The sequence below is a fragment of the Amphiura filiformis genome, chromosome 13 (genome assembly GCF_039555335.1).
Source record: "Amphiura filiformis chromosome 13, Afil_fr2py, whole genome shotgun sequence".
Classification (NCBI taxonomy): Eukaryota; Metazoa; Echinodermata; class Ophiuroidea; order Amphilepidida; family Amphiuridae; genus Amphiura; species Amphiura filiformis.
This window is the reverse complement of record NC_092640.1, coordinates 47,432,687-47,458,254: the sequence shown is the minus strand read 5'-3', so window position 1 is coordinate 47,458,254 and position 25,568 is coordinate 47,432,687. Positions and strand designations below refer to the sequence as shown.

Sequence of the window (25,568 nt, the reverse complement as noted above, 5' to 3'; positions counted from 1 at the left end):
AATAAGCTATGATAGATTAGTATCTCTAATGTATGGTAATGTTTTTTCTTATAATGATAAATTCTACATTGATATATAACACTAGGCAAGATGAACTGATTGGAGTGTTTTTAATTTATGACATCAAAATATCTTGAATTTGAAGCTAAGCTAATATTATAAAAGAGCATTTTTCAAATTTATTGTCACTTGCAAGGATCAGACTTAATGACAATCAACCGATCTCACAAGGGAACCAACCGATTCTGAAAAGAGTATCAACAAATTCTCAAAAGGGACTCAACTGATTCTCAAAAGGTAATCAACCCATTCTCACTGTATTCCAAACTTGCACCCCTCTATTAATTTCAAATCCTCACACCTTAAATATCCTACTGTCTACCTAACCAACCAAATTGGTTTTAGTAACAAAATCGGAAAGACAGAAGTTTCATTAGATTTGTTATTGGGCGACTCCTTCCGCATTAATGCACGCTTCTGAGACACAGATCAATGTAGACTACTTGTGCGGGTAGATGATGTCGCGTCATGAGCGCCCTCTACGCACACGACATGACGCCATGTGCACCCTACACACATTTGTTCTGTAAACGCACTCCCTACGCTATCATTTCCCAGATCCGGATCCAAGTGCCGTGTAGACAGCTGCTTTTATTGATACGGATCACATGAGTGCACACCGATGCGGATTGATACGGATCACATGAGTGCACACGGATGCCGATCTCACGATGGGTTATTCCAGTTGAAATCCATACACCCTCTGTGGAAGACATGACCTTAATCTCCCACATAGGGAGTGCGAATTTTAGATAGGCATACCTCATGAACTGACTCCATTTGAAATCTACACCTCCAGTGTGAGAGACTAAGGTCATGTCTTTTATAGCAGGTTTATGGATTTCAACTGGAATAGCCCAATAAATATCTACTGGAAACATGCCCCAACTTACTGTTGTGTAAATTTACTTCAGCATGCATCAGTATTCTGAACTCTTCATTTGCTGAACATATAAAATGTTCCCCATTTCTACATCATGTTTTACAAGAAGGCACTTCTTACACATGAACACCTGTAATGGAAATCCTCTTTGAAATGGTCTATTCAAGTTGAAATCTATAACCCCATATGGAAGAGATGACCTTAATCTCCCACACAGGGGGTGTAGATTTCAAATAGAGTCACTGATTCAAGTAACCCCATTTGAAATTCACACTCCCTGTGTGGTAAATTAAGATCTTCCACAGGGGGTGGATAAATTCCTATGGGAACATCCCACTTTACAGGATGCGACAGCAGGTCTGATAAGCCAATTGTAACGACTCATTTTGGAACATTTCACAAGCTATCATAAAATTTGTTTCCATTATTTTGTGGGCAAAATGGTTGTTGCTGTTATTAAAGTGGGCTAAAAAATTGCAATGTTTCACAGCCATCTCATTTTTGCTGATTCTGGCTCATAGTGTAAACCTATTTCAGCCCCCTATATCTACCAGTGCTTAATGTTACCAGTGTTAAATTTAATTTTCTTAATATTTTCCTGTAAATCACCAATCAATGAATGTGACCTTTGTTCCTAGCTTCAGATCAGCACACACAAAATAATGGTTAGCAATACCATAGATTCATAGCTTTATTGCAGTTGAAATCCATACACCCCTATTAAAGGAAGACATAACCCTAATCTTGCAAACAGGGAGTGTGAATTTCAAATGGAATCATCCATTCAAGTAACCTCATTTGATATTCACACCTCTGTGTGGGAGATTTAGGTCATGTCTTCCACAGGGGGTGTAAGGATTTCAACTGGAATAGCACATTCTATGAGAAATACCATCTTCACTAGAATTTTGTTCTGAATTATAATCAAACTATTGGTTATACTAAACAAGTGTTCCCAATATTGTAACAATATTATTCTTTAAATTCATAATTTCTTTGAATGAACAAAAAAAATCAATAAAGTTGATATCATGTGCACTGATTATTTTATACAAAATGCAGACTTATTAATTATATTTTAGAACATAACACAATCAAAATGTGTTTTTGCTGCAAAGAAAGATACACAACATATATGTACAGAGGATATACCAAAACTGACCAGGGTTGCCAGTAAATTACAGCCCGAATTGGCGAAAAATCACCCAATTTTTCTCTTAACCATTGGTTTCTATGGGATATGAAAAAGCTAGAAAGTTACAGGCGCTAATATCAAAAAGTCACCCAATTTTTTCTTTAACATTGGTTACTATGGGACAGGAAATCATCAAAAGTAGCCCAATTGGGCTACCAAATGGTAGGTCTGGCTACCAAATGGTAGGTCTGGCAACCCTGATACTAATTGGCTAAAAAGGAAGACTTGTGTCACATACATGTCCTTCATCCCCACATTCAAGATGTTATAACTACAGGCATATTTGTACCATTTTAAATAGATGGGTATTATTGAATGTCAACTATACTTTCCGTATATGAGTCAACAGGACTTGTGTTTCCATCCATTTTCCAACATTAGAAATTAAAAATTGGATGACACGTACAGGGACTAAAACAATGCCTTGCCCAACACCTCTCCTGGAATCATGCCTATTGCTTAAAAGCAATATCACTCTGTTATAGAAATTTACTGGTTAATTGAACTAATTTCAAATACACACATCCAGTTAAATGAGTGCTGTAAAACTGATACTATTCAAGGTCTCATTATGAAAGGCAAATGAAGTGCTTCCTGCTAACTATACGAGTCCTCCAAAAAAAATATTTGTACACACTTATTATACCATCACCGGACACAAACTGAAACATATCATTTCCTGACACAATCAATCCAGGTACAGTCAAAGTGATAATTTTCGAGAGTGTAATTTTTTCACGCTTTGCTGATTCTAAACTTGCTTATTCTTAAATTTGTGATTTTAAGTTTTCTTACATACACCTGTGCATTTAAGAATATATTTTGTGTTTTTATTTTCGCCGTAGCCGAGTTGAGCGCAAAAAATTAATGTTTGGATAAAATTTCCACTTTTACAGTACAGCAATTCGAGGGTTTAGAGCCAGAAGGCCCTATCTGTAATAGCTGCCCTGTGTACATTTTCTGCATTCTATATTGTACACAATCTGAAATTATGGCATCTGGCAGCTATTGCAGATAGGGCCTTTTTGCCCTATACCTCCAAATTCAACTCAATCATAATCACAAGCAAAAACTTCCATGTCCTGGGAGAACTTGGGCTGTTCCATTTAACCCCATGAGAACTACCTGCCGATTGGCTAAAATGAATATTGAGACCAATTTTGAACCAATCAAGGAGGGTATTAATAAGATCATCTGCAAATGCAAGTTTGACCATAAATTGTTTAAAGCCTAGTCATAATTGGCAATTGAAATGAGCATTTCAAGTTATCAACCAATCAGAAATGCTGTTAGATAACCAGTAGTGTCCAGGGAGTTAAAGAACTACACCCCCTTGAGGAAGATTTGGGAACTTCAATCAAATTTTAAGTTTATTTCATTCCAAGAACAACCATTTTCATCCATAAAAGTGAAAACAGCGTGGCAGATTTTGAAATTCAAAGCAAAATTGTGCAATTTTATCCCAAATTATGCAAAATACAAGCGGGTTTGATCAATTTCAATAATTTGCAACTGAGATTTAACATCTAAGACTAGCACCAATTTCAAACTGGGATGAACATAAGATGCAACTGGAATTGAAGTGGCAGGGAAATCTTCCACAGGGGGTGTGTGGATTTTAAAGGGAATAGCCCAAATTCTCAAAGCTCTGAGGAATATTTATTGTCTAAAAATGTACTTAGTATGTAACTCACAGATACCCACACTTCCCACATCAGTGAAAAGTCATGGTTGTCATTATATACCTCATATATAGATTCCTGTCATCTGATTGGTTGAAAGTGCAGTCATTGAATTAACTATGCCCGCAAAATGAACTATGGACCGGTCCATGGAAATGAATTATGGACTGCGTCACGATCAAACTGCACATTTTTCCCAGCGTAATGATATTACGCACACGTTAATGTTTTCACGCGCTATAATTACGCAGAAATCGCAGATTGTAATCTGTGTGCCGTTCGCCTTGAAACTATTAATTTCTCTTCCCAAAATCGATGCTTTTAACCAAACAGATGACAAGAATCTTAAAATTTGGTATATAAAACAAATATTGACTGCTGTTTATTCGGGGCAGGGTTAAAATTATAGGCCCGCTGTGATCTCAAAACCATGACTATGCCCCTCGGCTACACCTCGGGCATAGTCATGGCTTTGAGATCACCTTGGGCCTATAATTTTAACCATGCCCCTCATAGCAGTCAATATTTGTATAATATTACAATGCATATTTTACAAAAAGATCAATACTCCTTATATACCGGGTTTGTGTAATGGCGCCATCAGCGATGAAGCTATTGTGGACATTAATTGATGCAAACATAGTGGACAAAATTATTTCTCAGAGCTCCCTTATCTACACACGGGTGTATTAATCTTTGTACCCCATAATGTTACAGTTTATTATACATAAGGTATAAAATATAGGCACCAACATTTCCCTTTTTTCAGAATGAGAAACTTTATGATACACAGCCTACGCTGTAGTATTAACAATAACATATACAATAAATGATGCATATGTATATATATATATATATTATTATCATTTATAACATGTTTTATGATTGTATGCTGTGTTTGTTAAAGGACAATTCGTCTAAATGTCCTCAATAATATCCCAAAAATTATCAATTATTAATTTCTATAAAAAAATTCTAAAATAAAAATAAAATGTGAAGAAAAAAATAACAAAGAAAAAAATCCTGTTGGAGATGGAAGGTGACACGAAATGGCAATTCCAGTTGAAATCCATACACCCCTATGTGAGACATGACTTAAATCTCCCATGCAGGGGGTGTAGATTTCAAATGGAGTCACCCATTCAGGTAACTCCATATGAAATTCACACTCCCTGTGTTGTAGATTATGGTCATGCCTTTCATATGGGGCGTGTGCATTTCAACTGGAATAGCCTAAATGTTCATACTAGTTATTCCTTACTGAGTATGGCCGAGGGACACTCAAGTAGGCCTATGATAGTCAAATTTGGTCAAAAACACCTTTCTGCCATGGTGAATAGTGTACTAAAATAGCACGATTCCTTTTACGCTCAAAATAATCTAACTTTAAGCTGCGCATGCAAGCAGCAGTATGACTGGCTGCTCAAGCTGCGGAAGTCAAAAATAATATTGAGCCGCACCCACTTTGGCAAATGTTAATAAGAGAACGCATTTGTAAAAGTAATCTTTCACCAAAAAAAGGAATTTAAAAAAAAATTGTATTGCAGTACGATTGATTGTTATTGAAGCATGTATGTCGATCTCCAACTTGAATATGATCATTTCCTTTGTAAGTACAATTTTGAAACTTTGACTTCATTTGGACTACATTTTACCAACTCTGGTACAATTAAACATGCACTTTCTTCTCCAACAGTAGGATTTTCCTTGAACATGTATGCAGATGGCTATTGTTGTGTTGTTGTTATTTATGTCATGGTACCAAACACTGGGTTGTGTCGACAGATGCTAGGACCGTGTTCATCATAATCGGCCTTTGTGTGACATACTTGGTAGAACTCAGGCTAGAATACAAAGAAACAAGAGAAACATGTTTTAATTATTAGGATATGGATTCAAAGGGAAATGTTTCACCTCTATAATTCAAGACCGAATTAAAGGAGTATTTCGTGATCCTAGCATCCACTTTTTATGACATTTTGCAGTACATATCCACGAAAAAAGCATATTCCCAAAATTTCAGTTGATTCCGATATTGCGTTTGCGAGTTATGCATGATTATGTGTATTACACTGCTCCATAGACAATACGTTGTAATTTCGTTCTGGTGCACCAGAACGAAATTCAAATTTCACGATATCTTTGCTAAACGAATTAATCTGCAAGAAATATTTTGTACATAAACATTATGTAGCCAGAGGTGTCCAGTGATACAAAAATCTCAACTTTTTTGAGAAAAGTGGGGGGATGAGGCTGTGGATCACGAAATGCCCCTTTAAAAAGACTAGTTTGCGTATGATGCCCTGTCAACCAGACCGAAAATACCGTACTGTGCAGGTCAGCAAGCAATCATGCCACGCCTTTGCCCTGATGTCGGATGCAAACTAGTCTTTTTGATTTGGTCTTAAATTACAGGGATATCAGTGGCCAGAAGTGACTTTGCAGGAAAAGCCAGAAAAAGTGTGCATATTTGGACTATAAGGCCTTAAAACAGGCTGAAAATGAATTAAAAGTGTGGAAATTTGGAGTAAAAAAAAGTAGGAAATCAGGACAATTGCCTGAAGACTGGCATCCCTGAGATTATAACATTGGAATATTACCAAAGAGACTAGACATAAAGAGTACCAACTCTGCCATGCTTGAGTGTCGCTCATGGAGGGCGGCATTATTAAACTCTGGGTTTTGTTTTACTTCACATATAGAAAGAATATGTCAATAAATTTATATCATTTTGACTGCATACGATATCCATAAGCAGATTTATGGTTGGTTGAAGTTCACTCTATCATGCACATACAAATACCACTTTCATGTACATTTTGTACTTCAACTCAAAATCAATTTCCCAACTTCATGACAGGTTCAATGGGTGCGCCAAAAATTAAAATTTGAGACCTGATACTGTCACATCTTATCCAGAAAAGTTGTTTAAAATGTTTGAAATCAAATTTTCAAGTGGTATGCATGATGGGGGGTAGGGCAAGAGAGGGGGTAGGTCAAAAGAGGGGATGGGGGTAGGTCAAAAGAGAGGATGGGGGTAGGTCAAGAGAGGGGTGGAGGTATTAGTATTTGATATGTATAGAGAATCAGTGGCTCAATTCCCCTGACTGCTCAAAAACATTTCAGATCACTTTGCTCCCTGTAATTGGGTAGCATTCCCCCAGACTGACTGACACATGTGGAGGGGAAAGAGCTGTGCCCCCTCCCCTTTGCACGGGGTGGGGGAGGGATAGGGGCATCGAGAATGACTGTGGGAACACAAGCCATTTTTCATCAATTTTCCAATGGGATTTTCATAATTGTGACCATCCTCCACAACTGAGCCCGGATGTCGCCAGTGCCACTATTGAGATATGCTCCATTGAACTTAACAATAAACAATAGGAAACAAAGGATTTATTGACTGTTTTATTGATTTTTCACTACTTAAATGTCAAGTACTATAGACATGATATAAATCATTTTAAAGCTAATTTCAAGCAGAATATTTTGGTTGAATATCAGGGCTCAGTTGTGCTGGATGGTCACAATTTTCAAATTGATGGGGGTGGGGGAACGTGCACCCTCTGTGAAACTTACCGTTGATGCCAACATACTGCCTCCAAACCATACAGCATAGCGTTGCATATGATGAGAGATCACAGATGTCTCAATAGGCTTAGGCTGCAATAGAAGAATAACATAATAATAGCATTCATTCCATTTCTCTATCACTTGGCAATGAGCCAGAAAAGATATCTTACACTTCCCATAATGCATTTCTTTCATTTCAATTGTCTGTACTGATTTGCTATCTAGTGCAACATGAGTCGATAGTGATAAATCATCCAGATCTCGGAAAATGTTTATTTCTTGACTATCGACCCATGTTTAGCCAGTCTATTCTCAAACAAAAGGGTATCTGTACAAAGTAGTGGGAGAATCATTTGATGTAATGAGGTGATACTTCATGTTGCAAAGGATTCTGGGAAAGGTAAGATATCTTCACTTGGAAAAAGAGTAATAAAAGAACTCACACCTGGGAAGAATTAATGTCACCTGATCTGATCCAATAAGCTATTCCAATTGAAATCCATACACCCCCTAGGCCCCATATGGAAGATATGACCTTAATCTCACACACAGGGGGTGTAGATTTCAAATGGAATTACCCATTAAGGTAACCCCATTTAAAATTCACACTCCTGTGTGGCAGATTAAGGTCGTCTCCCATAGGTGGTGTATGGATTTATGGAATAGCCCAGTGCACAGTACTTTAAATGTTACAAATAAAATCTGGTTGTGCAATAGGAGGAGGGCAAGAAAGCCCTATCTGTATAGCTGCCAGGTGTCATATCATAATACAACACATAGTAGGGTCAGGCATCATAATACATAGAATGCAGAAATTGTCAAATGTCTTTGGGCCAGCTATTGCAGATAAGGCTTCCTTGCACTAAGGCCTAAAATTTTATTGATTGGCGTAACCCGACAGACCCTAAAAACAGGCTCAACTCTAGATATTTTTCGAATTTTTTTTTGCCAAAAAAAAAAAAAAAAAAAAAAAAAAAAAAAAAAAAGGAACAAAAAGTTCCAAGTTCTTTATCATACACAATTTACCGCTTAAAATGTGTGCAAAAAAAAAAAAATTTTAATTGCTAACCGACTTACCCTAATTTTTTTTTTTTATGTTACGCCAATCAAACAATTATCTTTTTTAAGCCTAACCCTTTGATATAATTGTATCATACCTTGATGCGTCCACCGCTTAATTCTTCACTAACTTTAAGCCTAGCATCGACTAGTCGTTTCACATCACGTTGCAAGCGTCTTCCGAAATCCCTGAACATTGTTGAACCACCTGATAATACAATGTTCTGAAAATACAAATGAGTGAAAAACATGATAAAATGGATTCTTGTAGATTAACATTTCTACAATGTTAATAAGGGAAAGATCAGACATCAGGCCAGACCATGGCCAGAGAGTAACATGGGTAGGTTTCTTTCACCTCACCTTCAAGGCATGGACAGTCTTGCAAATACAGGCTAACTTTCCCCTACGCCATCCAATATGCAATGCATTAGTAGGACTACAACTGGTATCAACTGGTCACATCTACATCTACAACAATACTTAGTAAAGTTGCCATAAAGGCAATATCTGACTAAGAACAGTTTATACTCCTATTTCCACATCTGTTATTTTTATGTGTGGCTTTAACTAAAATAACAGTGACAATTAAAATTGTACCACACAAACCTAGGGCAGTGGTATTATATCATAGGGCTTTGCACCACTAAGGTCCCAGGTTCAAGTCCCGGTCATTTCCAGATGACTTTCCATGCATTTGGTTTCCAGTCCATACTCGGCTCTTGCAAGTTTTCCCTGGGTACTTAATTTAAAATTGAGCCTGGCTCAGGGTCCTATAATAAAAGGTAAATCTGGCCCCAAATGTGGCAAATTGCAATAGCAAACCCACTCATTAAAATCAAATAAACTGAGAAAACAAAAGCTTACTTTATATAGTGGTCTTCTAACATCAATTGGACAGTTCTGTATGACATCATCCACTGTGATAGAGATTGGTGTGGTGAAATCTGGGTTGGAAAACTGACAAAGCATACATACACAAATAGTTATATAGTTATAGTTGAAGATGTTTTCACCCAATCCATATCACTGTGCACTGCACATTGAGTATCCTTGGCAAAAGCTCTCTTTAAACTTCACTTCAAGTACTTCATAATAGACTTGCTCGTATTCTTTTATCAGCGGATATAAGAACACCTATTAAAGACATGATGGATTCTCTTAACTGGGATAAACTTCATACAAGATGGGAGAAACAACTTTTGATTATTGTGTTCAAGTGTCTTACCCATAATGCACCATCATATTTATTTTCTCAATTTTCTTATATGCAATCTCTTCATACTCATGGTACTAGAAGCCAAACTTTCAATTCTCTTGTCATTCCAAAATGGAACATAAATCCTGGTAAAAGAACTTTTCACTACAGATCATGTTATGCTTGGAATAGACTCCCCCAAGACATCCGTGGAAACTTTGATTCTATGACCGTTCATACTTTTAAAAACTGTATTTCAAAATTGTGATTTGACTTAATTACAAAAAATGTATTTGATTTATTGAATTCCACAAATTTATATAATTTTTTTGTCTTTTACTCCCTATTTGATTGTAAAACTTGTACAATGTACAATGTTATTCTACTGTTTTATGTAATTATTACTTGACCTGATGTACAATGTAAATACTGTATTCATGTAACTTTTGCTTCCATACATTGCTTTTAATTGTTATCAACTTCTATCATTATATTGTGTGCTGTAAATTGTCACTCAGGGCCCCCTTGGAGATCAGTACCAGTTACTGAAGGGGCTACCCTGGTTAAAGAAAGAATAAATAAATAAATCTCTCACCCATAATTGGCCGTCAAAAGTTCATCATAGTTTATCATGCCTGTTACACATTGGAATTTCACACTGTATACATGATGCTGAAGAGGTACTTTTATGCGCACGCGATAGGGAAATTATTTCATGCTCAGTTTGAAAAGGTCTATTCTTATACCTTACCACTTGGTTTATGACATAGGGTCTATTACTTACTTCTGGATGGAAAAATATTTCTGGTCCCAAGAATCGTTCATATCCGACATCTACAGAGAAAGGTTTCTTGGTGATTGCATTGACGCCGTCATACTTCTTAATCCACTTGGCTGAGTCAGTGTCGTATTTGTGGAACTCTTTGGCTATATCAGGGCATATGTAACCCCAACGTTCCTGAATTATTGGAAAACAAAAACAAGATTTTGTCTTTAGGCATGAATACTGTATAAATTTATCTAAATAAACTGTATTAAAATATTTATGATTGCCCTATTCAGGCATGAGATTACACTTGAAAATGCGTGTGAAATTGGGCAAAAAGTACCAAAAATAGGCTGAAATTAAATAAAGTTGTGGAAATTTTGACTAAAAAAAACTGAATTCAGTTTTAAAACTAAAAAATTCTCATGCCTGCCTATTCCGGTTAAAACCATACACCTCCTATGGAAGACATAGCCTTAATCTTCCATACCGGGTGTGTGAATTTCAAATGGGGTTACCTGAATAGATGACACCAATTTGATATCTTCACCCCTGGTGTGGGAGATTAAGGTCATGTTTTCTGTAGGTGTATGGATTTCAACTGAAATAGCCTAATATAGTAGCTGACCTACAAGTGTGTTTGATGATGATGCAAACATTTAAAAATGCACACACCTTTCTGTGTATAGCCACACAATAATGACATGCTAAATTTCATTGTCTTTTCAGGCCAATAATGAGGATTTTCACCATTGAATAAGGGATTCTGGTCTTTTGTAATAAAATGGGTACATGTAGTCCATATTTGAGTTTTGGAATTTCAAACCAGGCAAAACCCGCTTTTGCCAGTTTTTGCTACTTTGATGACAAAAACCGAACACTGAAAATATTTTTCCTCCTAAAGTTTATTTAGGAGGTCCGAGCCGTGCGCCAAGTGTAGACGAGCGTACACACAGAAGAAATAAACAATCACGCTGATTGGCTGATCAACGCACTTGACAACAAGCCGGTTGACCCATTGGTCGTCGGCGCGGCGCGGCGCGTAGTAGGTGACCTTGTCACTTCTACGCGATCGCAATTAACCAGTGCGTACCCGGACCACAAAGTAATAAAAAATTAACTTTACCTTGATAGCTTTGGCGGTTTCAAGCGATTGTTCTGGTGGAATGCCAACTTCCCTTTCCCTCAACAGCTGCTGTATGAAATAGGTGATATCCCTGCCAGCAATAGGGATATGTTTGATACAACTACCAATCACGTAACCCTCAGCCTGTAAAGATAAAAGACAACACATTATGAAATAGGTGATATCCCTGCCAGCAATGGGGATATGTTTGATACAACTACCAATCACGTAACCCTCAGCCTGTAAAGATAAAAGACAACACATTATGAAATAGGTGATATCCCTGCCAGCACTGGGGATATGTTTGATACAACTACCAATCACGTAACCCTCACCCTGTAAAGATAAAAGACAACACATTATGAAATAGGTGATATCCCTGCCAGTGATGGGGATATGTTTGATACAACTACCAATCACGTAACCCTCAGCCTGTAAAGATAAAAGACAACACATTTTGAAATAGGTAATATATCTGTCAGCGGTCGGGATTCACTCGGTCAGACATCCGGGAACATTGTCCCCTTTGCTCAAGTGAGCATAGCAACCAGCTCAACGAAGGGGACCTCTGGTTTTTCAAGGCGACTTCCCTTGTGTGACATCAGCCCGACCAAGAAAATGTTTGATAAAACTACCAGTCACAAAATCCTCAGCCTGCAAAGTTAAATGACAACATATTTAAGAAATAAAGGGTAATGCATTATCTTTTACACCCAAATAATGTGTCGAGGCAGTAAAACGTAAATAATGGGTGAGGCGCAGCGAACCCATTATTTAAACGTTTTACTGCCGAGGACACATTATTTGCGATGTAAAGGATAATGCTGCGCCTTTATTTCTATTCTATTACCAGAAAATAGTGCGATTTAAAGAGAAAATATCATTTTTTGGCACACAAATTTTAAGTTGTTTACTTCAAGGTGGAGCGCGTACGCGTAAGTGACAGTGAGTATCGCGGAAATATTGCACGCGTAACCAAGCGTAATGCTGTGCATAGAATGTGTTACAGCGCTTGACCCATTATTGCAGAATAATGGGCTCTCACGTGACAGCGTTTTAACAAATCACAGTGCGCGATTTTGAATAATGGGTCGTGGAGGTAATAGAATACAAAATAGGTGATATCTCCCAGCATAAAGGATTTGACACAATTACTAATAACATTCAGCCGGGACAATTAAAGGACAGCGAAATCACATACAACTCGCCATATATGAGTAGAATTGTGCATATCATATGTGCAATTGTGCATTCATATGTCCCCACATTCCACTGGCAACAGCAGGTGAATTGCATTTGTAGTGTACAGAGGTGTAAGTGAGGTAATGATCCACTCCCTGAAAAACATGCGAGCCAAAGGCGAGCAACTCGCCAAATTTCCAGAAGGGCACGGGAGCTTGTCTGGGGATTAGGCTGCAGGGTATCACCCTCCTCAAAAAAATTTTTGGCTCTTTTATGACTTAATTATCTTCATCCAATGCGAAATGTAAAAAAAAAATTAAAAATTAAATTTTTTTTTTTTTTTTTTTTACATTTCCGGAATTTTTTTTTTTTGGCCACATTTCCGGAAGACTAACACCTCTGAGTATACATTTAATTTGTACTAAATTTTCAATTTTAATTATACTGTATACATTTTGTAGCAGGATATTTTAGCAGTATTAATTTTCATGCTTTTCATGAACTGTTCAAAACAGTTTGTGAGTTTCTGTTGCAGTTTCAATTGTAAACAGCTGTACACATAAATAAGTACAAAATATTTTTGCAGGCTTTAAAATTCACAAGTTCCCACTTTTTAAAATTCACAGGTTTTAAATTTCACAGGTTTTAAAATTCACAGGTTTTTAAATTAACTACAAAAAGTGTGAAAATTAAAACTTCACAAAACAAATACTGGAAATTTGTGCAAAACATTAATTTTTACGCTTTTCGACCGCAAAAATTAAAATGTGTGATGTGTTCTTTTACATGGGTCATGTAAGAAAATTCAAAGCAAATTTAAACACAAGCGAAGTAGTCTAAAGTCAGCAAAGCATGAAAAATTACTCTCACAAAAATTAGCCCTCTTAGAGTACACATGTACTTTCATATCCATTGTAAATTTTGTGCTGTGGGTTTTTCTAAACCCTCCATATTAATATGTTTATGTGTCAAAGAATGAAACTGTACTGAGTTCCTCAGTCAGGAAGTTGCATGAGGAAATACTTGCTGGCATACAGATACACGTACAGGAGTGACTGTAGGGTGTGGATAGCTAGCAACACCTTTAACATAGTATACACCTTTATGCCAATAGGTGTTCAAGGATTTTAATGCTTAATATTTAACTAATGATGTTAAAGGGCATATATATTGCTCGGACAACATGATATCATTGGAAAACTAATATTATGATGACCCCAATATATTTGTGCACTGTGACCTTTGAATGCTTGGATACAAAACCTCATACCCCACAACTTGAGATCAAATGTTGAGCTATGATTGTTGAATATGGGTTATGAACTATGCCATCAAAAATAAGATCATTTTGGTTCATAACGTTAACATAAACGTGGAAATTTTCCCGGAATATTATTTTTTGTGCTTTTCACACTCAGCACAGCTACCTCGAAAATGAGAACCTGGAAATATGTTCTCTTATGTATAGGTATATGTTAGAAACCTCAAAATCACAAATTATAAAAACAAGCGAAGTAGTCCAAAATTGGCAAAGACACTATGGACAAATGGCCTCATCCCAATGGTATAGTTCAATAACCTCAATTAAACAACCATTGTGCTAAATTTGATCTCAAGTTGCAGAGTATGAGTTTCTGTACTAAAAATTGTAGAGTATGAGTTTCTGTACTAAAAATTTCAAAGGTCATTAAATGCAAGTACAAATGTATTGGAGTTAAAGACTGTGCCCTGAGCATGTTGTGGATCCTAGTGAGAGCAAGAAATACACTCACAAAAATTAGAGAACAGAGAACTTCATTTTCTATAAATAGCACTTATTATTGTGACTACCGTGCATAGTGATGGCTTGCTTAGGATGTAACAAATTAATCCTGAATTGTGTCTACATATTCAACATATTATCACAACATTGTGTGGGAATGATTGCATGTTTTGAGAATAATGCTTTAGCTCTGCAAAACATCATGCAAGTATTATCAGATGTCGATAGTTGAGATACAATTTCTAGGTTAGAATCTAATTTTGCTGCAAATCATTGACTGTCACTACTTTTAAAAAACTGTTTTAAAGAAGGGCAGCATTTTAAATTTTAACTGGTGAGAATACATTACAATTTCAGAAAAAAGCACGAAATCTAGCAAGAATGCTCAAACATAGGCTAAATAAAAAAAAATAATGTTGGGCAACAAAAACAAACAAACAGGAATTTCTGTTTAATTTAAATAGGAAAATTCTCATGCCTTCTTTTTTTTTCTTCAAGTTTTCTCAAAGCGACTGTTGTAAGTTAACGGCCAAGTTTTACTGAACCAGGCCGTTTACAAATTATACAACTTACCATATATTCCAAATAAACACCTCCATCATTTTTTCAATGAAAAAGTGATCGAAATGCCGAAATTTCAATGCCATATCATGTGACTAAGCTAAAAGCTGCATGCATGTCCAATATCGAATTGCATGGACAAAATCTCAACTTCCACCAACTTCATTGCCATAGTAAATCACATTTTTGCATAAAAATGCACTTTTGAGGTAATTACAAATAACATGATGTTTGTCATGAGCTGTCGTGGGTGCTGCTGCTATCTTGGATTGGAACCCGAAAGTGTGTTGTACAATGAAATACACCATTTTAGGCTCAATTTTATTTTTGCCTTAAACTGGGTGTGTATTTGCAAATTTAGGTGTGTAAAACACTCCCTACATGGCTGGCTGCCAAATCCCTTGCCCCCTTTGAAAAATCTCACGCCCTGGGGATGTTTATTATGAATAATACGATATTAATTACTTTTCAAACCATTTTTATATAAATGTTCATTCTCCTTACCACAGGTATCACATGAGTTACACCGTCGCCACTGTCTATGACTGTGCCCGTCAACGTCCTTTCTCCTACTTGCCTCGATGTCCATGAAGCTGCCAATGCTAGTACAGCCTACAGAGGCAAGAAAAGAAAGAAATACAAGCAACTTGTTTATTCAATTTACTAGAAATAAAGGGAAATGAAGTATCTTTTACACCAAAATAATGTGTCCGAGATGGTAAAAACATAACTAATGGGCAAGGCGCAGCCCAACCTATTATTTAAACATTTTTACTGCTGAAGACACATTACTTGGGTGCAAAGGATAATGCTGCATCCTTTATTTCTATTCTATTACCACAAAATAGTGTAATTATAAAAAATATCACTTTTCTGCCCAAGTTGTTTATTCGCTGTCATACTCATAGTGCATGTTAGTAACCATTGGTTACTGCTCCAAGCCTGGACTCATACACCTGTTCCGAATTTTTATATATCATAGGCTTCGTGTTGTGATCATTTCGATAAGTGGTTCATAAAAAAAAAGCGTGATGCAGTTAACCTAGAAAGCGGTCATATTCTAGCGTGCACTACGACAGCGATTAAAAGGCAGACCATGTATGCGTATACATCCACAGCGTAAGTCACAGTTACAATTAGGGTTAGGGTTAAGGTTAGGATTAGCTTAAACTTTCTTAACGACAAAATATTACATGAAGGATCACCCAATGCTCATAGAATTGAAAAATGGATAAACTGCACTGCACTTGAACTGCTATGTATAGTCCTGGCACATTGAAGGATTCAAACATGATCTCAGCTGTGTACTCCTATTCTCTGGTGTATTCAACGGTGGCTCTGTCTGTAGGTCAAAGGTTATAAATAAGATGAAATCATCGATTAATAACACATAGATTGGAATACCCTGTGCCTGTGTTTTTTTAGTGTAGTTGAATTGGTTTATGCCGGTAGAGTATTCAAAGCACAGGTCACAATAAGATTCATATCTGAAAAAATAGGGAACTTGGGAACCTGGTCGGGGAAATTTTGTAATTTGGAAGGAAATTTTTGAGTTCTAAATAAAGAATTACTAAAGGAATAGTGGGAAATGGGGGTAAATCTTAAATATGTTCCCGAGAAATTGTGCACTTTTTCCAGCCCTGATAAGATCTTCTGAAGCGGGGGGGGACTTCTTTTGAAAAAGGCCCCTGGTTTACGTGTCTGAGACTTTCATATCACTCTGGGGCAAATGCAGAGCAAAAATGAATATTATGCTGCTCTAAAGATGATTGTGCCTCAGTAACCTGGGGAATTGTTAATAAAAAGTTGCCTCTGGTCATGAAGACCAAGGAGCAATTTGCAGGTTCTGCAGGAAATTACCCAGAGCTCCTGCCTATTTCGTACAAAACTGGCGACCTATTCTTAAAATGAAAAGAAAGGGAACATGTACAAAAATATAATGGGAGTGTCAATTGATGAGACGAGGGGATGTAAATGTTGCAAAGGATTCTGGGAAGGGGATGCATCATGTTGCAAAGGATTCTGGGAAAGGTTGACTTACCAATAGAAAATAGTGATCCTCTGGTTCTGCCCTAAGGTATTTAAATATAGTTTGTTCCAAAAATCTTTCCATAAGGTCCCAGTCTTCCACAATACCATGACGGATTGGATACTAGAAATCAAACCAAGATACAAATGTATGTGGTTAATGGTTAAATTAAAGTGATGATATAGTACACAAATATTGACTGTTTATAAATGTGATGGCTGAAAAATAATCATGAGGTGAAAGATGGATTGTTCCATTCCACAAGGTGGAACGGCAAATGGAAAGGAACAATACATCTACCGCCTCATGGAATGAAACAATCCATCTTTCACCGAATGATTATATTTCGTCCATTACACACATTTAATACAGTTAATACCGTAACCACTCGGGTATAAGCCCACCCCCCTAGGTGGCAGATTTCACTTAAAAAATGGGGGTGGGCTTATAACCGGGGAAGGGCTAGTGCTTGAATTTAAAAATCAGAACAATCACCCCGCATTTGTATATGCCCAATGTACCAGTAATTTCTATCATCTATGACTATTTCTTAAAATTATATGTGTAGAATGTTAATTATCAACTGATATTTTTTATATTTGTTCTTAAATATGAGAGCAAAGCATTGATTTGATATACAAACTTGGCCAAAATTTAGTACTGGGCTTATACCTGAGTGCACTCTTGTTCCCAGAATGTTTTGAAAAATAGGGGGTGGGCTTATAGCCAAAGGTGGGCTTATACCCGGGTGGTTACGGTAGTTGTTTTAAATAGCACTTAAAAATTCTAAAAAATTTCAAAAATAGTTTATACTCATTTTTTTTGGCCATATAGTAACTCATACTTATCCACAACTACATCAGATAGTCTAAATGTTGTTTTCTAGCCTGTTCAATGTGAGACCTGTTCCCACAAAATGAGATGAAAGTGTCACATTCAGGGTTGCCCCTTCACTTAATGTTCAAAAGTCAATATATCACTTTTGTTTTCTCTTGATTTCTGGCATGTTCAATGAGCCATCCATCTATATCTCCATTTCTTCCCAGAAACTTTACGCTCATTTTGCAAGAACAGGTTTCATATCTCCTTTTCTTCCTTTGCTTTGCAATATGGTAGCAAATTTGAGTTCAGTATTATCACTTGTTGAGAATGTTATATTTCAGAATGGTAAAATATACAGAAGGTTTCAGCACATCACATCAAAGCTCCCATTGGCACCCCATTCCTTTTTTAAAGGAATTTTTATTCTTCCCTAGCAACTTACTTTGCATGCATAATTTGGTTTATCCACTGCTTCGTCTCCTATGAAAAAGTCAAGATCTTCCACACCTTTGCCTAACCTCCTCTGTGATTGGTCACCCACTTTTGCTGACTCCTTGATGGCAATAGCTGTATCAAAAACAAGAATAGTCTTTTAACAAGACAATCATTGCCGAGGCGCCACCCTGTTGGATACCCCAGTTCACAACACATGTTCCAACTCCAGTGACACATTCTGCATAATTCTCTGGGTTAGGATAGGCTTTAAATATGCTCAATGAAGGGGCATTAAAACTAGCACTGTAGCCCTGTTATATACAAATGTATTGACTTTTCAAAGTAAAATGCATTGAAATGCATCCAAAGGCCCAGTCAAAGAAATGAGGTATCACTGGAGCTGTCCTAGATAATACCAGTGGAAGAGCGCCCTAAATTAATAGTCAGACCCCAACCAGGGGTTTCAATGTACACACCCCCACACCATCAACAAAAAGGTGCACTTTTCAGGTCAGAGCGATATCTAACACTTCCCACAAAGCATTCTTCCACTTCAATTTTCTGTACTGATTTGATGTACAAAGTAATGGGAGCGTCATTTGATGAAGTGAGGCGATATATATCATGTTGCAAAGGATTCTGGGAAGAATATATGAGATATCTTCTCTGTTATTCCACCATGACAAAAGGAACCAACTGACATTTCTGGGCCACGATTTCGTCTTGGTTTGGGAGAATCAAAATCCATCCTAGTCACTGCACTTACTGTATGGTACAATGAGAAGTTGATTCTCGCAAACCTAATCTTTCGAGAATCGTCGAAATCTAGGCCCTGCATTTGGGTGAAATTGAGTTATTACCGTAGGTTGTATAAGGGTAGTAACATCTTAGATGTCCACGCAAACCAGTATCTCACCCAGAAACCAGAAAAATATCCCACTCAAAATGGGTCATCCTGTACAAGTCTATGGAGACTAGTCACAGGTTTTTTCCCCAATATCTCAAAAACATCGATATAGGCCTATGTTTAAAGTCAGTTGGCTCCTTTTGTCATGGAAGTGTAATTAATAACAGACTTACTTACCTGATGGAATGATAAACTGAGGTTCTGTGTTTCCAGCAAAGCCTAATTTAGTATACCTGCCAAAGAATAGAAAATAAAGGTTTCCATTATATTATTGTTCAGGTTTGGAATAGGGAAAAATGTCCAACAGACCATGTGATCTCAAATGCAGTGGCGGGGCCAGGAATTTTTTTCGGGGGCATTGTGGGGAGAAAGTGAATTTCAGGGGGAAAAATAAACAATTATAGAACAAAATTGCTGCAAAAAGTGGACATTTTTAATTTTTGCAATTTTGGGTTTTTACTGGAAGAAACAGGGAGGGGGGAGGGCAAGAGTTCTGACTGGGGGTCACATATTTTTGATTGTCCACCACATTTTTTGTTGCCTGTAAGTAACATTTGTTTGAACTGCATGCAATTATTGCCACAAATGTCACTTTTTGTTTATCACCAGTATTTGTTGTTGTTTTTTAATTGCATTTTGTTGGGTTTCTTTTAGCATAGCTTACATGAATTTGAGTAGGCTCCTATTGGCCGTCTGAGACGAAAAATGGTATTTCCATCTCAGTTGGACATGGACATTACCAACCATTGATCCTTCATTTCCATTTTCATTGGCCCATGAGTGACAAGATGAAATCTGTCAACTTAAAGTCATACTGTAACGTTTGCTGAGGAGGACACCCTCAATGTTAAATTTTTTTAAATTCTTATTTCTACACCATTGACCCAACTGAACTAATATTTCCGTACCCCCTGCAAAAATCATGGTTTGGGTGATGTAGTTACTGTGACAAAATCTGATATTTTGAATATATTTAAACAAAAAGGTTCCCTTGAATAGAATTTAATTTGGAAATCCTGGCTGGGTGATTGCACTTGTAACCATTTATTTTATGAGTTTTGAGGAGTGCGAGTGCAATTGCAGTTAGTGCGATTGCAGTTGCAGTTGCACTCCTCCGCACTCCTTCAATGATCACAAGGAGTGCAATTTATCGTACTCCTTAAAAGGCCCTTCGCACTTGATATTGGTTTCCTGTTAAAGATTTTGAAAAAGGGATGAGGTGACTTTTAATTTTTAATTATCTTTCATTTTCTTTATTTAGTTTGAACTATTACAAGCAACTATTGACTCATTTTGACTAGAGCGGGCATTTAATTATTTCACAACAATATTTGATTTTATAAATAAGTAAGGCTCTGAGTGAGTCCCGGGAATTCGAGTCCCGCCCGACAATCCTATTACCCGGCAGGAAATTCCCTGCCCGGTACCGAAATTTAAAAAAAAAAAAAAAAATGTTTTTTTAAATTTTTTTTCAAAGTTTTTCCGGTTTTGTAGTGTCTCTGGACCTAGACCTAAATGCTAGGATCATGGTTGACCTAAAAAAAAAAAATTGAATTTTGCACATTGTTTTGTGTTTTTATTCTGAAAATTGATACATAGTTTTCATGTCATACTCTATTAATGATATCAAAATGCATTGAATTTTTTTTGTTTGAAATTTCGGGTACCCGGGTACCCGCTCGAAAAAAAGTTCGGGTACCCGGGAGCCGAATTTCCCGAAAATGAGAGCCTTATAAATAAGTGAAGGTGGAGTTGTACTCTTTGTTCATTCATCATTATTGTTGATATTATAATTTTTATTATTAAAGTCAGAAAATGACAAATAGAAGTAGTTGAAAGTTATTTTAAAGGAGAAAATTAGAAATAAAAATAAAATAATAAATTATTTTCAGATTTTAAATTTTGGACGCGGGCGGTAAACAGGAAACTAATAATCAAGTGCGAAGGGCCTAATCTTTAGATTACACATGCAGTGCACATGAATCACCCACACTCATCATTCACAAAATTGCACTCCTCAAAAGCTTGAGGTGTGCTCTTTATCACACACCTCAATTTTTTTAAACTCAAAGCCTGAAGAGCAATATTTTTTTTTTTTAAACCTACAATATGAAAAAAACAAGGCATGCAAATAGGAAAGAAAAGCTGGTACATGTATAAATGCTCAGTTTGTACATAATGTGCCAAACACTAGCTAGTGTTTTTTAGACCCAATCATATATCACGCCTACACACTGCCATGAAAACAATTAACCCTGTCTGCCCACATAATGTGATGTGATCATCAAGCCTGGTGATACAGCTCAACAACAGCTGCACAATAGGAATTTATTTTCTTAAACTTACAATGTTACTATATTACATTGTAAGCTTTCACTAATTTGATGTCAATGAGCAGTGGCATAAGGGCTCATATTGAAATTCCCTTACACAGGAAGGTGTGCGCCATCCTGCAACTTTCCTGTGCTAGCCTTCTTTTGTTAAAATCCTGTGTGATTATAACACTGCAATTAGCCACTTAAATTAGGAGCGTGCTTTCCTGGGTTGTGCGATGAGCCGATTAGTTCAACAATCAATAAAATTGCCAGTCTTTGATAAACTTTTATTATAATCCTTGTCACCAGACCACTTCAAAAGGCAGGGTGTATCACTGATGCATATAATCCATCCGTTTATGACCGAGCTTTCCTGAGGCGCGGGCTTAGCGAGGGGAATCCTGCCTTCTTTCTGTGTGAAAGCGTGGTAGGGTATTTCAATATGAGCCCTAACCAGACCTGACCATTCCCAATTTCTGATCAAAAATTGTAGTATTTATGTGTGAGCGGCTTGCCACCAAGCGTTAAACGGGTGGGGTCCAGGGACCACCGGAAGCTCCTTGTTTTTGGCAAATTAGAAGCAAAAAAATAAAAGCAGTATAGATTTATAAGCTAACACTAAAATTCTTCCCTTTTTTCTTCTTTCCCTTTCTCAGGCATGGGACTACGCATTTATGAAAAAGTCCGGAAAAGCACATAAAATTGGCCAAAAACACCTGAAAATGGGCTGAAAATAAATAAAACTGCGGGAATTTTGACATCAAAAAAGACTGGTTCCAGAGTTTTGACTGGAAATTCTCATGCCTGCTTTCTCTTCTTCCCTCTTTTTCTTTCCTTTTCTCTTCCTTCCCCTTTCCTCTAGTTTCCTCTTTCCTTTTTATCTTCTTCCTTCCCCTTTCTCTTCTTCCCTCTTTCTTTCCCTTTTTTTCTCTCCTTCCCCTTCCCTTTTTCTTGCTCTTCTTCCCATCTTTTTTGTATCAATGGGGCAGCTTGCCCTGCCCCCCCCCCCCACACTGGTTACGCCACAAGTACTGGCAAAGACAAGGGCATTTGTCACTTTAGCCAAGGTTTGAAGCGTTAGGGTGCTGGGATGTTTTTGCTTTTTTTTTGGCTTCTCCATTTAATTTAAGTTTTTCTGTTCTCTGTAAAGTCTTGACCACCCACAAGGCATAGCCAGAGGGGGGGACCAGGTGTCATTTGGACGCAAAAAAAACGCCCGTTTTCAATTTGTACGTGTACCCTAAAATTCTGATTTCTATAATGGAGTGAATAGGAAGTGGACACCCTGATTTTGTAGAATACCGGTAAGATATTTTTGACCATTTTGGACACCCTAAAGACACCCCTCTGGCTATGCCTTGTCCACCCACCTCTGTTGTGCATATCAAATTGCTACCAGCCCTGCTGGTCATGGTTTACATTACAAGTAGTAAACCATTAATAATGTCATCAGGCAACTGAACTATTTCGTTATTTTCTAGCGTTTCAATTTTCATTACAAAATTGTGCCCATATTTTATATAAATTTTATTTCATCAACACTTTGCGCACTACCCAGTGGAGGTGCCAGGAGTCTTTTGGGCGGAGGGGGGGGGGCATTAGGGGGAAAAGTGAACAAAATTTAGGGCATGAGGGGGGATCAACAAAATTGTTCAAGCCAGGACTTAGATTGAATCGATTTGAAGGACAAAAAAAAGTGTCCTCCAGGCCAGAATAGGAAAGAGGTGGTACGTACACCAACTACATGTAGGTTTCTTGTGTATTGGAATGCGCATGCATGCGTTATGAGTCGACCGAGGACGGATTGCTTTTTTGACCTCTGCTGATCCGAGTCAAATTTTTACATCTTGTCCAGTTCCAATAACTGAAAATCCAAGCTCCGACCGGGAGTTCCAACAGGTGCTGTGTATGTGTTTATATATGTGTTTAAGGGCTGGGGTATGAGCGTTTGGACAGTATTTATTTTGGGACATTAGAGCACATCAGACATATCGAATTGCATTCTGAATACGAAGAATGTCATTCTGATATCAAATAATTTTGAATTTTTGAAATTGCATAATTTAATACACATTTTATGGCAAATCATTAAAAATTGATATTTTGATATTTATCAGTACTTGAAGTAAACTTTATAAATCTGATGATTTATACTTAAAGTGTATGTAGGTGGGATGAAAACCCGACGATCAATTGAAAATTTTCACCTTTTCATTATAGAAGATATGGATTTTTTCCCAAAACACCAAAATAAATTAGGTCTTTTTGGGAAAAAAATCCATATCTTCAATATGAAAGGTAAAAATTTTCAATTGACCGTCGGCTTTTCCTCCCTGCTACATACACTTTAAGAATATGTCATTAGATTTATATAATTTACTCGAGGACTGTTATAAATATATCAAAAATTTGAAAAATATCAATTTTTATAATTTGTCATAAAATTTGTATTATATTATGATTTTCAAAAATGAAAATTATTTGATATCAGAAAGACATGCTTCAGTATTCAGAATGCAATTCGATAGGTCTGAGGTGCTCTCATGTCCCACAAAAATACTGTCGAAAAGCAATAAACGCTCATTTTAGATCCCTTAATGTCCGTAATGTACATTCACAAATACACACTTTGCCGTCGGTACGAAGATATCATTTGCCTGACAAATCCATTGAAAAGTACCAGGGTTCACAGGTTTTTGCCGCAGGTGGAAAAAAGCACAGTTTTAACCGCTTGGCAATAACAGTTTTTGCCAGCAAAAATGGCAAAAAACTAAAAAAGTGATTTGAAGTTCAGATTTTTCATCTCAAAACAAAGTTACAAAAATCACTTCCTGCTGAGTGTAACAAGGCCAGATAATTTATTACGGTATATTAATAGGCCAAGTAAAATATTTTACTACATGTACTGTATGTACAACTGCATCTTGTCATAAATTTCTGTTCACTGTATGGAAAGTATATTCTGTCAATACTATTGTTGCACACGTCCCGGGGCACACGTACATACATGTACATTAATCATTATATGATATCATATGATTATAAATCTGTTGCAAAGTTCCCTTTTATGCGTTAACGATCGCGTCTACATGTAAAGCGTGCGACGTCAAGCGTGCAGATAGGAAGTTGTGGAAAATACTACGCGCTGGACGGTTAACAGTACGCTTAATTTGTAAAAGGAATTCTGAAAAAAATTATATGAGCCATGCATGCAAATGCATTCATTATGATACTACATTGTACAATGTAGGGTCTAGGGTAGGCTTGATTTTGACAGGCAATTTTGAGTTTTAGACGTCTACTCAGACTCTGGCTGGTCTTGTTTTGAATGTCGGACAATGGATTGCGGACATTACCAAGCTCATTTTCACTTCTCAATGTATAGTTAAGAATGTTTCCTACTTCAATCTGGCGACAAAGTGGCTTTATTCAAGGCATATCTACAGTAAAACTTGGTTAGAAAACACCCTTCCGAAACAGGAAGTAAAATCCACAGCAAAGCTGTCTGCTCTATACACAATCTGTACACGCCCATACAACACTCGCAAAGTTTGATCGAAATCGCAATCTTACTCAGAAAAACTTACCCTGTTCCTGGGTCTATAACACACGCAGGTAGCCTGCCTGCCATCTCGATTGATGTTGTTGTTTACAAATATTCCAAATTTTTATAAACTGCTTGGCAAATGCGAGGTGTCTTACAAGTTCGCACAGGAAGTAAGTGGCAGGACATGCGAAAATGGCCGTGGAGGAAATACCATGTACCCTCTATTTCAGCTACCAAGATTTTATTTTTATATTTTGAATATCTACTACGATTCCAATAAAAATATGTTTAATATAAGTATAATAATATTTAAATGTATAAAAATTTCTATAATTTCCTACAACTATTTAATTTTCTTTAAATGTGTGTAAAAATAACATTGGGACTCCTACAAATAGGGTAGCTGGTAATTAGACTCGTTCATTTATCAAAATAGGGGTGTTTTATTTTTATTTTAGATGGTGCT

General features: G+C 36.9%; 1 protein-coding gene across 1 annotated transcript; it reads right to left on the bottom strand.

Annotated features, from left to right (window-relative positions):
* Positions 1-5,290: 5,290 nt before the first annotated feature.
* On the bottom strand, positions 5,291-25,300 carry LOC140168449 (actin-related protein 3-like). Its single transcript, XM_072191848.1, is given in 13 exon segments — positions 5,291-5,664; positions 7,400-7,483; positions 8,551-8,676; positions 9,320-9,412; positions 10,435-10,608; positions 11,543-11,686; positions 15,552-15,659; positions 16,295-16,359; positions 16,362-16,389; positions 17,089-17,199; positions 18,341-18,465; positions 19,418-19,473; positions 25,143-25,300. Coding segments are annotated over 13 exon segments (1,254 nt in total). The 5' UTR covers positions 25,187-25,300; the 3' UTR covers positions 5,291-5,568.
* Between the last annotated feature and the right edge of the window lie 268 nt (positions 25,301-25,568).